General features: G+C 41.2%; 1 protein-coding gene across 1 annotated transcript in view; it reads right to left on the bottom strand.

Annotated features, from left to right (window-relative positions):
- Nucleotides 1-13078, bottom strand: part of si:ch211-51h4.2 — a 56900-nt gene that overhangs the window by 20606 nt on the left and 23216 nt on the right. The window contains exons 10-12 of the mRNA XM_044043415.1: nucleotides 7049-7148; nucleotides 6427-6485; nucleotides 3313-3377 (exon numbers count right to left, since the gene is read on the bottom strand). Of these exons, the coding sequence (XP_043899350.1) occupies nucleotides 3313-3377; nucleotides 6427-6485; nucleotides 7049-7148 (224 nt within the window). The remainder of the gene's footprint in view (nucleotides 1-3312; nucleotides 3378-6426; nucleotides 6486-7048; nucleotides 7149-13078) is intronic.

The raw sequence follows: 13078 nt of genomic DNA, 5'->3' as shown, positions 1-13078 counted from the left end.
TAAGTGAAAAAAAACAACAAAAAACACACACACAAAAATAAAATATCACACACTGTATTTGTGAATTCTGCAGTGCATGTGTTGACCGGGGAGTTCTGCATTGGGAGCGAGTCAAGTCTGTTCACACCTCACTGAAATAACTCTGAAATGCTACCGTGAATCGATAAATGGAGTTCTGCTGTGTGAAAAAAAACAAAAAAAACTGCCATTATCGGGTTCTGCTTTTCCACGCAACACTGCTTTCGGGATCTGGTGTGTTGTAGGTTGGACACAAAACAAAATAATGCAGCCTGAAGCTCATAAATCTCAGAGAAGTATCCCAGAGGAGAGAGACTTATTGTGTGCAGCTGCTGGAAGTTGTTTTGCCAGGAGCTGATCGGTAAAGTACACCAAAGGTCAGATACGACCAATTGGGTATTTGTCATGAGTGTGGGGCTCATGTTGATGTGCAACGGAGGATCATCTTGATTTTAAAATGGGATTATTTGGTTGTTTTATATTTTCCACATTAGGTCTGAAACACTGTTGCAGATTGCAGATAGATAACTGCAACAGCTGTATTGATCCACACAGAAGCTGTTGTTGTTGTTGTTGTTGTTGTTGTGGGCTCTTGGTATAGATCTCATAATTTTCTGTCATATCAACTGGTTTGTAGAAGGTCTTTAGAGGTTGATGAACAAAATGCAAAACGGAAGCTTTCACACACACTGTGGCAGTCGTGTTTTCAACTGGTCGCTGCCACTTTCTCATCTCCTGCCTTGTAAACGGCGACGTCTCTTAAACTCCACTCCCACAGTTTGTGATGCGAGCCCTCCATTAAAACTTAATTTTGAGCTCCGATACAAAGCTGTCCCTCTCAAACTTGGCAAAACATCTCCAGAGTCATAAAAGACGTTTTACACCACCGCTTTCATGGTTGAGCAGAACTTCAACTCTAGTAAATTGACTCAGACATGTAAAATCAGTGAGGTGCTCCATCGCTTTCTTTCGCCTCTCTCGTGTAACACACACACACACACACACACACACACACACACACACACACACACACACACACACACACACACACATCGAGGTGATGCAATTGCTGCTAATATTTTGTTTCTACAGGACACCAGACATAATGCTACCATAGCCTGTTACCTGAACGCTAACCATCACAATTAAATGCTTAACCCTAACCTAACCTACACCATAAGAACGTGAGGACCAGCCAAAATGTCCTCACTTTCCCAAAATGTCCTCACTCTCTAATAGCTGTGTCTAGGACCACTGGGTTAGCTCATGATAACTAACAATAACCAGTCAACTGGAAACTAACTGTAAACAGAACTTCATTAAATCTGCACTGACCTCCAATAAACGTGATCATACATGGGAGGAAAAAGATTTGTCGTAAGATGTGAAAGGAAAGGAAAGGTCAGATGGAGGGTTGATAAGAACCGCTGCCACTGAACTCGCCGCCGCCACAAGGGACCAACCTGACGTAATGTAACTAACATTTTAACATGTTTTGATGGTGGGAGGAAACCACGCAGACATGGGGAGAACATGCAAACTCTACACAGAAAGGCCCCAGACCAGGAATTGAACCCAGCAGCTCCTTGCTGTGAGGCAACAGTGCTAACCACCACTACTAAGCACTTGGCATTGCATAGCGTGGTTCCAGGATGTTAATTAGGGTTTAAGGGTTTTCCACCACTGAATAAGGTCACATGTCTGATGCTGCAAACACGTCTATAGCGCTACAGACAGAAGTTGTTTTTGAGATGCAAAATATTTACACACCAGTGAGTTCAGAGAAGCAGGAGGGGGTTCGAGTTTGGTTGATGTGTCGCCCCAAATCAGCAGTTGCCATGGTTACTATAAGTCTGCAGCAGCTTCAGGTTAGCGGGAGGAGGTAACATGTAGTCGCGCTACAATGACTACAATGCTAAGACAGCGCCTGAGACTGTGACGCAGTTTTGATCAATATTAGATTTACAATCAAGATCGTGACACCCCTACTCTCTATGGTTTATACACGTTTTGGTCCTCACGAAGACACTCATACAAGAACACACACATTAACATATGGACATGCACACACGAAATCCACCAAGGAAGTGGTATATTCACTTCACAGACACTTGCAGTTGTAAATAACACAACTAAAAACATCAGAGTCACTATTTAAATGACAGCAAGAGTAAGAGAGTAAGGTCTGAACGTGTTGCACATGTTTGGAGAGGTTGTGGATGGTCGGTCTTCTCTGGTGCATCTGCTCCCTGTGGATGATTTTTATGCCAAACGGCCTCGAGTCACCGCCGACCAGATTTGTTGTGCCGTCCTGGCTGCAGCCCAAATCTCCTCAAACCTCTCTCTGTCTCTGTCTCCCAGATGTTGCAGCAGTGTGTTCACATGTGACTGCGATACTCGGTGGCACTACATTTTCAAAACTTTCCACATCGTGGCTTTAATGGCACTTTTTTTGAAATGTTCTGTAAACATGACAACACTTCAGGCTTCAGCAAAAACACAGCTTCACATCTGGTCTTGAAAATTAGTAGGAGGACACGATCTTCTACCTCCATCATTCCTGACAGAGGAGCAGGTGTTTCTATAGTCAAGTGGATCATTATATCAACATTATATTTATAATTATAGTTTATCTCACTCTGTAAACTGCCTCCATCACTGAGTACAAATGTGTTATATTGTGGCTTCTGTGATTGAAATCCTTGCCAAACAATGTAGCAGTAGACCAGCAGCTCCTGTGTCCTCATGAGACGATAAACAACAATTGTCTCATGGACTTTGGTGCCAGAGAATGAGCCATTTCTAAACTTCAGTTTCCAGACAGAGAAGGCTGTCTCATGGTCACATTAAACACATTCTTACAATATCTTAGAGTTTATTTCTAAGTGGATGAAATCAGTTTTCCTTGTGTGCCGTGTACCATGTTTTCAGTTGAAGTGCACAGTCACAGACACAGTCACAGTCAGTACTTCACAGACGCACACTTTATAAACCTGAACAATCACTTTAGACCCAGCAAGCATGTCCATGCGGCCTACATTACCGTTATATTTGGCATGACAATATGGGTCCCAAGTGGGTTTGTCTGTGGTTTTCAAGGTGCCCCCACCTGTGTCAAGCCCATGCTCACCTGGGTACTAAGTGGGTACTAAGTGGGTACTAAGTGGGTACTAAGTGGGTACTAAGTGGGTACTATGGGCTTGAAGTGGGGAAATGGTGCAGGTCCTATATGTTTACAGTTACATGGGAACACAGGTGAGGTTAGACAGGGGAGCAATAGAACAATGTGCTCACCAAAGGATGTTGAGGATGGTGCAGGTCGTCAAACCACCAAGAACCGCTCTTCGAAACCACAGGATCTGAAATAAAAAAAGTGGTGACATCACTCCTCTAGAGGCAGCCTGATCATATCATCCTAAATCATGGTCTGTCACATCACATAAACTACTTTACTTCATATGCACGACCGAACAATTTGACAGGGACACAGGTTTGATCGTGGTGGGCCGGAGTCTCTCTGCACATTTATCTGTGCATGATGTAAAATGCTCTTCTGAGACAATAATCTCCAAAAATATAAATCATGTCAAGGACGATGATGCACTTTTTGTTCTATTATCAGGAGCCAGACACTGGTGGCTATTACAATGAAGTGGAGTGTGCTATTCTTACAGTGACACTGAGGCATCGCAGCAGCACCAACCCCGGGCCTGCACATGTGTGAGGAGCATGTAAACACACAGGTACTTATTCATCTTCAAAGCAACGATCGTATCTTAATGCACCTGCCTGCATGTTAATGGCATAAAGTATTTATAGGGCGATTTCTAGTCTTGATACAAGCATTCACTCACACATACCCATTGGCACGCTGTCGGCATTGGGCGTCAAGGAGCAAGGACACATCAGCATGTAGACCAGCTGAGCCAGGAATCTAACCCTCAACCTTTGAGCTGAAAGTCAACACGCTCTACCACTGAGCACCAGAGTGCTCATGCTGTCCGATGCGGAGGGAACAGCTGCATGAGCAGGAGTGAGATCAACATCACTCTGAGTGAGACATAAATATTAGAGTTGTGCCACATGAGGCAGGGGTGTGACAACAAGGTGGGCAAACTGCTCCGGGGCCCCGAGCTTAGAACAGCTGAGCGCCTCAAAGCCAGGGACATACGACACAGAGACACTTTGGGTTTCTGCATGACTGTACATTTAGTAGTGTTGATTTCTCATCAGAAAATCACACTCACGCATGTTTCCTTGTATTCTTTGTATTCAAGTTTCGATGGGTTCACTCATCTCTGGTGTCTCCTCTGGCTAAAACAAGGCACAAGATGACCTGGACAATGTTATGCTACAGTTGGTGTTTATAATCCACATGGAGGTGTTCTGGCATTCATCCGTGTATGGTCCACATGGATGAACCAATCGGCTAATGATGAAACGTATGTCATCTTCATAAAAGCAACTGTCTCAGTAGCAAGTGGACGTTTAAGAGGTGAAAGGAGGAGTCTTCATTTATCTAAGTTGGTCTTCATTTATCAAAGTTGGTCTTCTTTATCTAAGTTGGTCTTCATTTATCAAAGTTGGTCTTCATTTATCTAAGTTGGTCTTCTTTATCTAAGTTGGTCTTCATTTATCAAAGTTGGTCTCTTTATCTAAGTTGGTCTTCATTTATCTAAGTTGGTCTTCTTATCTGTTATCTTCATTTATCAAAGTTGGTCTTCTTTATCTAAGTTGGTCTTTATCTAAGTTGGTCTTCATTTATCAAAGTTGGTCTTCTTTATCTAAGTTGGTCTTCATTTATCAAAGTTGGTCTTCTTTATCTAAGTTGGTCTTCATTTATCATATCTAAGCTGGTCTTCATTTATCTAAGTTGGTCTTCATTTATCTAAGTTGGTCTTCATTTATCAAAGTTGGTCTTCATTTATCTCTGGTTCATTTATCTAAGTTGGTCTTCATTTATCTAAGTTGGTCTTCATTTATCTAAGTTGGTCTTCATTGGTCTTCATTTATCTAAGTTGGTCTTCATTTATCTAAGTTGGTGACCCAGGAGTGTCACCTCAGTGCTCACTGTAACTCCAGTGTGTCCTTTGATGGTTGTCGAACTACTCCAACACGTGATAGAAAGTAACTGAGAGCCAACTACAGTTGGAGAACTGCAGGTTGTTAACTGATGGTCGTTAATGAGATGGAAGTCACCTGTGGTCACATGAGACAAAATTCTGTTCAGTTCCTGAGTTTCACCACCAAACTTTCAGAAGTGAAGAAGCCTCGTCTTCATGAAACCTTCAATTCCAGTTTTCATGCACAGATATGTTGTTTGACAGCAGCTACAAGAGTTAGCGTGGAATCAGTTTATCCCCCATTTAGGCTTGTAAGTATTAGGTGGTTTCCATTTTTAGCTTGCGGCTATTTATTAGCATGTTGAGCACTGTCAATGAGCTTTAAAATATTCAATTCTTTAAGCTGATAGAGCATACAATCGGCCTCTTATCTGTTTAAAAAATGCACTGGCCACATTTTGTCACTGTTGTCTTCTGTGAATGAGCTTCTTCTATTATTTCCAGATTTAGCCGGGGTGGGAACTGTGGTGCCTTTTGATTTTAGGCTAGTTTAAACAGATTATCTAGTTAAATTATCTCATAGTGTGAGGGTTTCATTTTTTAACACAGATCGTTTCGCAGACAGCGCGTTTGCACACGCGCAATTTGCATGATCGTAATTCTTTGTCACCAGAGAGGAAAAACGCCTGTACATAGTTTCCATTTTTTAAAATTTCAAATTTAAAACGCAAAAACTGGTGTTCATGTACAACTACAGTGTTTTTTTCAAATCAAACTTTATGTTTTTCTTCATTGTAAGTACAGTCAATTGTGAATAACTGCCAGATATTGAAAGTTACTCTGGAAAAATGGGCAAAAGCACTTACTCACAGGACATTTTCTGGACATTTTCTGGTTAAAATAAAATAAAATAATAAAAGGCTGAACAGACGGACATTTTGAGGTTTAGATTTTAAAGGCTGAACAGACGCGATTGTAACATCATCAGACGCACTAGAGTTTTTTATGTGTGTGTTTCTCTGCACGAAACATGGCACACACACAACAGCTATTATATCATGACAGGGGAACACAAAGGACGACTTTTGGAGAAGTATGACATGGATAAATGAGAATCTACACAGACAACTATCTGGTAGGAACCCCTTTGGGAACAGCTTCAGTAGAGAACTATAATTTAACAGCAGACTCTACTCAGTGTGACGTGTCTCTAACAACCAGCCAGGTCAGAGAGATAAACTAGGCGGTGATCTCAGCTTTTCCACTCTTCCTGAGTGAAGTAATGCTGAAGAATAACACCGCTGTTGAGCTCACAGATCACCGTGGTGTGGAGGAGAAGATTCACCTGTGTTCTGTTGTGTGAGATCTGGGAGAAAAGCAAAGGCATCACGTTCACGATCCCTCCTGTTGAGACAAAAGTACAACAGCAGGTAAAAAGTTCAAGCTTTTTTTCCTACGTGAACACCATCAACGTTCACAATAGACAATGTTTTGATGAGAATTTAAAATGATCATTAAAATGAATGTGGTGCACAACATGAACAGAAACACATTTGTGTGTTTTACCTATATAGAATACATACAGCATGTTTCAGTTAACATTTGAAAGTGATAAATCAAACACAAGATAAGTGCTCCCCGTTATAACAGTTCAAAATAAATCACCAGGAGTGTATGTCAGTTTCTCTTCTCTGTAGAATATTAAAGATGTCACCCATTCACAATAATCCTAATAATGGATATTTAGCACAATTCACCTATTGTGAGTTATTTATTCATAATGTGCCCGACCCTAATGAATGATGCTAGAACTTATGAAGACGATCTCAAAGCAAAGGCTGGCTACACTAACGCACATGTAATGGACCGTTCCGTCCATAATAGCAGATAGACATGGACCAAACTAAAACTAAAAAGTCAAAGAACACATCAAAAAAGGAAAGAAAAAATGATGGATTGATTCTCACCCAGAGCCACTGTGCCCATTAGAAAAGGTTTCCCCATCTGACTGAAGTCATTGCTGCTTTGAAGGCCGACTTCTGACCCCACTGCAAATGTCACAGCCACCTGAGACACACACACACACACAGGCCTTCTGTGACAGGTGAGGTGACATTCGTTCAGTCAAGGTCAAAATCAAGATGAAAGTCAACTAACATGAAGGAAGGTGACACGTGGGAAAGTCAGGAAACCTTCCACAGCAAGACACACACAAACATTTATTAGTTTTTCATTTCATGTGTGAATCGCAGGGTCGAAGAGTCAGTTGTTAAACTCAACATCAATCAAACAAACAGCTGTTGGAAGAAAACTGTGCTCATTTTTCAAAGTGCAGTAAAAAAAAAGGGGGCGGGGTACAAAAAAAAATCTAAATTCAGTTGAAGTAAAGACAGACTTTGAAATTATAAGACATTATTGTGGCTTCAAACTAACTCTGTAAATTGATTTTGTTGCTGTTAAGATTTAAAATCAATAGTTTTATTAATGCTGTTGAAGTTCTCTCACAGCTTTGACTTAACAAAAAATCAATACTTTTGTCCTTCAGCCTAAACATACTCATCAGAACCATCAGCAGCGTTAATCTGAGTTCAGCCCAGTTTACACTCGCAGACACTGAGTGTCCTGATCGCAGTCGCTTAGAGCTGCAACTCACGATTATTTTCGCTAATCTAATCTATAATCTATTAATTATTTTCATGATTAATCGAGTAATCGTTTGGTCTGTAAAATGTCAGAAAATGCTAAAAAATGTTGATCAGTGTTTGTCAAACCTGGAAATGATGATGTTCTTGAATGTCTTGTTTTGTCCCCAAACCAAAGTGATTCAGTTTTTAATGATTTCATTGTTATATGGAGCAAAGAAACCAGAAAATATTCACATTTAAGAAGATGAAACGATCAGCAACAACAAAACAATTAACCAACTAACCAACAATTGCCGACGCAGACAATGGCCCCAGATCAGGGCTCTGATCTGAAATAACCAACCAACTAACCAACCAAACAACCAACTAACCAACACAAACCAAAAACAACTAACCAACCAAACAAAACCAATTAACCAAACAAATCACCATTTACCTCATAGTCTGTACTGTGAACTCTTCACAGACACTGTTACTGACACTGGCTGACAGATGTGAGGCAGATGTGTCGCAGGGTGTCGACGACTGAAAAAGACAAGAAAGTTCCTTCAAAGTGAAAAGTATCAACACAACGTCAAAAGAAAGGCAGTGATCAAGGGACAGCACAGCTACAGGAAGAGTCCTGTGATCCACTTGGACACAGGCTTCCGTGTCATTTCCTTTGTCACCTCTCACATGTTTTTCGTGACCACATGTGATTTGGTGGACAGTCAGTCAGAGTTCGTCCTAGTGGAAGATTGTGAAGTGTGAAATGGACAATGATCCTATGACTTTAGGAAACTGTGCAGCGTGAACTTGGCTTTACTGATAAGACCAGAGGACGTGTGTGTGTGTGTGTGTGTGTGTGTGTGTGTGTGTGTGTGTAAACCCCAAACCACCACAAGTAATGGAGGTGAAGGAGAAAAGAAAAAGACTTAAAAAACTAAGAGAGTAGTGATAAGGAAGAGGAAAGATGGAGACAAGTAAGATAGCTTCTTATGTGTGTTCAGTAAAGTCCTGCTTAGTAACGACGACACACACACACACACACACACACACACACACACACACACAACATAACCGAGGCTGCATTGTCCCCGTGGGTTGAACACCCTGCACCAGGCTGCTGCAGTATTCCCCTGCTGTCACGGGAGCCTGCGGCATTAAAGGTTCAATGACAACTTTATTAGAGGTGAGGGTCTGGAGTCTTAACCAATTACGAAGCCTGAATAAATGTCATGCTAATTATTTCCACAAAGCCGTGAAATTGTAGTCGATTCTCTGTGAATAATCTACCGTCCAACACAATCCCACAGCCCAGTGCATGAGATTCATTTAAAAGTAAGTGAGAGTGTGTGTGTGTGTGTGTGTGTGCGCGCCGTTTCCGACAAAGACACTGACCTTATGAGGACCAGTAGTCCCCATAGAGACCAAAACATGGTCCTAATGTTGAACTGCTTAAGTTTAGGGATAAGATTTGAATTGTGGTTAGGTTAAGGTTAGGGTTAGGCATTAGCTAGTTATGATTAAGGTTGGGGAAAAGGCTTTGTTTAGACTATCCAAATGAATAGAGGTCAATGCAGTGTCCTCAGAAGAATAGCTGTGCAAACCTTGCTCTGTGTGTGTGTGTGTGTGTGTATTCACTCAATGTGGTTCTAGTAATGGCCAAAGCTTCCTTCAATCCTATTTCACAAAAAAAGCATCAGAAAGAAAGGACCCACAGTGTGACTTCATTACTTGGCACATACAGTTCTTGTTACCTGGCAACCAAGAGGGAGACGGTATTAAAACTTAAGAACAAGATACAAGATGGACTATTTTCCTCTTCACATGAGTGAAAGTAAGTCTTCCACAACACGTATTTCAAGGAGAAAATGAGTATCTCGACTGAAGAGTGAACAAGAAGAGAATTATGTTTGAAAGTACGTTGGTTTGAGCATGTGTTTGACTTTGTCCAGCAGCATCTTTGTATCAGAAGAAACCTGAGTAAGAAATGAGGTCTGGGTCATCATTTTCAGCATCTGTGTCTGTACAGGTACGATGTGTCTGTGGTGGTGACTGACAGATGTGGACTGTAGCACTGACTGCTAACTAACAAACATGCTTCCTCTAGCACGACACTTTCCAGTCCAGTTAGTGCTGCACAAAAATACCTTAACCTTGCTTGAGGTCACATATGAAAACCATCACTCAAAGTATTCAAGGACATATAAATGGACCGTGGGACGAAGCCGGAGAACCCGGAAAAAACCCACGCACACACAGGGAGAACATGCAAACTCCATGCAGAGAGGCACTTGTTCTGATCGGGGCGCGAAATCAGGTCCCCTTACTGACCCCTATGGAACCATTGCCCACAGACGCACCCACATTCATGGGATGCAGAAAGTCCTAAAGCATTTCCTTATCTATAATCCCTTTTGACGCATTACATTGATCAGCCTATTGTCACTGTGATACAATCTCCTCTAAGTGGAAGAAAATTGATGGACGGATGGAATTTGCTCTACTGGAGAAGAGCTGACCTCAGTGATCGAGACCATAAACTCCTCAGAGATAGACATTCAAGAGCATACAGGTTTCAGGCAATTCAACAATTCAACACAACTTCACTGTCCAGACTCAGAGACAACATCCATTTTCGTCTCCGGCCTGAGACACACACTGTTACAAATATGCAAGAACACAGTGCAGAAGTGTGGATGTGTGAAACTCATCACGTGGTTTATTAAATCAGTCCTAATCAATAAATCTGTTGATTACATTTCCTCCTGTTCCTCCCACGTTATTTAAATCCTGTCCCAAACATCTGTCAACTTAGAAAGTTATTTACTGCAAACAAACAAACAAACAAACAAACCGATCTAACTTTCTCAGTGTTTTTCACAGTGGAGACACGTCTCCCTGAGGCCACTGTTGGGAAACTGGAATAAATTAGCGTCAGCTTTATTTAGGTTTATGCTTCTCTGAAGGGAGGTAATCAAAGGGAGAGCACAGCATTCGATTTTTATTTTGAGCAAGTATGAAAATCCTGGAAATGATGTGTACATCTATACACACGCGCGCACACACACACACACACACACACACACACACACACACACACACACACACACACACACACACACACACACACACACACACACACACACACACACACACACACACACACACACACACACACACACACACACACACACACACACACACACACACCAGGGTTTCCTCTTGTATTCTGGATAGTCTTAAAAAAAACAATCAAAAAAGACACAGTTTTCTAAGTAACTGTGACGACACAAGTCTATTTAGAGTCAGATGTCCCCATGACGTCAGCACCAACATTTTTAGTGCTTTAGTCGCACATGTTGCCTCAAATGTCCCCAACAGGCCTGTTTACAGTCCAATACTATCAAAGGTGATGTTTGATGTTGCTATTGGATTTCAGAGTTTGGCCTCAAATCTGAATTGTGTACTCGAATGTCGTAAACTGCATCAAATGAAGCGTCGTATGATGTCCTGCCCTAACCTGACGACATTTATCTGCATCATCTCCATCGTGAGTCTGTATTTCTCTGGTCTTTCCCTCCTCTGGCGTCGTTTGAACATATATGACCTCACGACAGAAATGTCATCACAGCCTCTCCTCAGTTAACACCACAGATAAAGATGCATGTGATGGTTAAATAGCTGGTTTTGACACCCGGAGTCTTCAGGTTCAGGAGGTCTCACAAACTCTTGGGTAAACTCAAATTGTCTCCACCGCTTGTGTTCGCCAGCTACGCCCAAAACAAATGCACGGTCAGGAGAGAGGGAGCGTGAGAATAAAGTGGTAGACAATGGATGTTTACGGTGGTGTCATAAAAATATGTACTCTGAAAAAAACAAAAACTACCAGACATGCAAAGTTTCTCATTTTCACAGAATAACCTCTTCTAGTGTTGCCATGTAGATAGACAGACACTCTAATTCTAAAAAATAAGGAATACAAGCATAAAAATGGAATGTTAAATAATCAGTGATATACAGTATAATAGTTTCTTTTATTATTATTCCACTTTTCATATCTCTGCAAATTCAAAACCCCGACATTATGCTATGTGCTGAGATGACGGCTCGTACAGCAGCAGATGTAAACCTCATTAACCCTCATGTTTGGGGTGAATGGGTAGATGTCGCTCATCACTCCTAGAATTCGAATTACAACACATTTCCACCCTGAACACCGGTGTTTTTCACAGCGATCTTAATGCTTCATATCAACGCGCCGCTTGGGGAGATATTGATGTTGTGTGGTATTCGGCGCGATCAGCAGCTTCTAGCAGCAACATTACTGAACATTAGATTTATAAAAGGGAGTAAAACATTTGTCAGGTGTAAAACATTTGGAGGCTGAACTGAATGTGGAGCTCGTCATAGAGTGAGCTGATGGAATGTGTGCATGTTATTGGACTGGCTGTGGAGAAGTACAACAAAGAGCTGAGTGGCAGCTTCCTGTTATGGCAAATGACACGGAGGCAGCGACGGCGGCTCATCTGTGAAGCAGCCAGCTGAATCCAATTCCACTATCAATGAGGTCTAATGGCAACAACAAAGACACAAAATCAAGCGAATTCCAGCAGAGCAGAACTGGAGGATCCGGTAACAACGTTAGTGGAGGAGGAGCAGAATGGAGAATGAGGAGGAAACAGTGGAACATCTGAGCAGAAGTGAGGAACTGGAGGAAACGGCTGATTTGATTTTATAGAATGAACAGTTCATGTCACTTATTGCCAGAGACTGGCTCCAAACTCACAGATGGGTCGCAGGCGATATTAGCAAAAAAAAAAAAAAATTAAGATTTATTACGTAACACATGCACACAATGAAAATGTGACTGTATAACAAATCTAACAAAAATAATATTAGGAATGTGAAATAGTCAGAAAGGTTTTATTATTCACAAATGAGAATTATAACGATTTATGCAACTCCGGTTTAGAGGATAAATCATAAAGAAAGTGACATCAGTGCATCAGTCTCATTTTTCTAAGTTAAGACTCTTTCTGAGCGTGCTTCTCACCGGACTCTGACAAAACAGTCAAATCTGCTGTAACACAAATTATCAGGAGTTGATTTCATTAACATTAGTCAATGTTGACTGTGTAATCGATTAAAAATAATGGAGCATTACCACAAATCACCATTAAAACATTAACTATTACATATTCTATTGCAAGAATGAAAATTTAAAGATATGACTATTTCTAGCTTGTGTGAGTTACATTTTTCATTTGCAGGAGATACATGAAAGCTGCAGAAGTCACTCAAGTTACATAAATGCATGTGTACAGTTTTAATTTAAGAGAAGACGAAAACCACAGTAAATTTACACCA

This window comes from Solea senegalensis, linkage group LG14, assembly GCF_019176455.1.
Source record: "Solea senegalensis isolate Sse05_10M linkage group LG14, IFAPA_SoseM_1, whole genome shotgun sequence".
In the NCBI taxonomy this organism is placed as follows: domain Eukaryota; kingdom Metazoa; phylum Chordata; class Actinopteri; order Pleuronectiformes; family Soleidae; genus Solea; species Solea senegalensis.
Note: the sequence above shows the minus strand (reverse complement) of the source record. Positions and strands in the feature narration are given on the sequence as shown.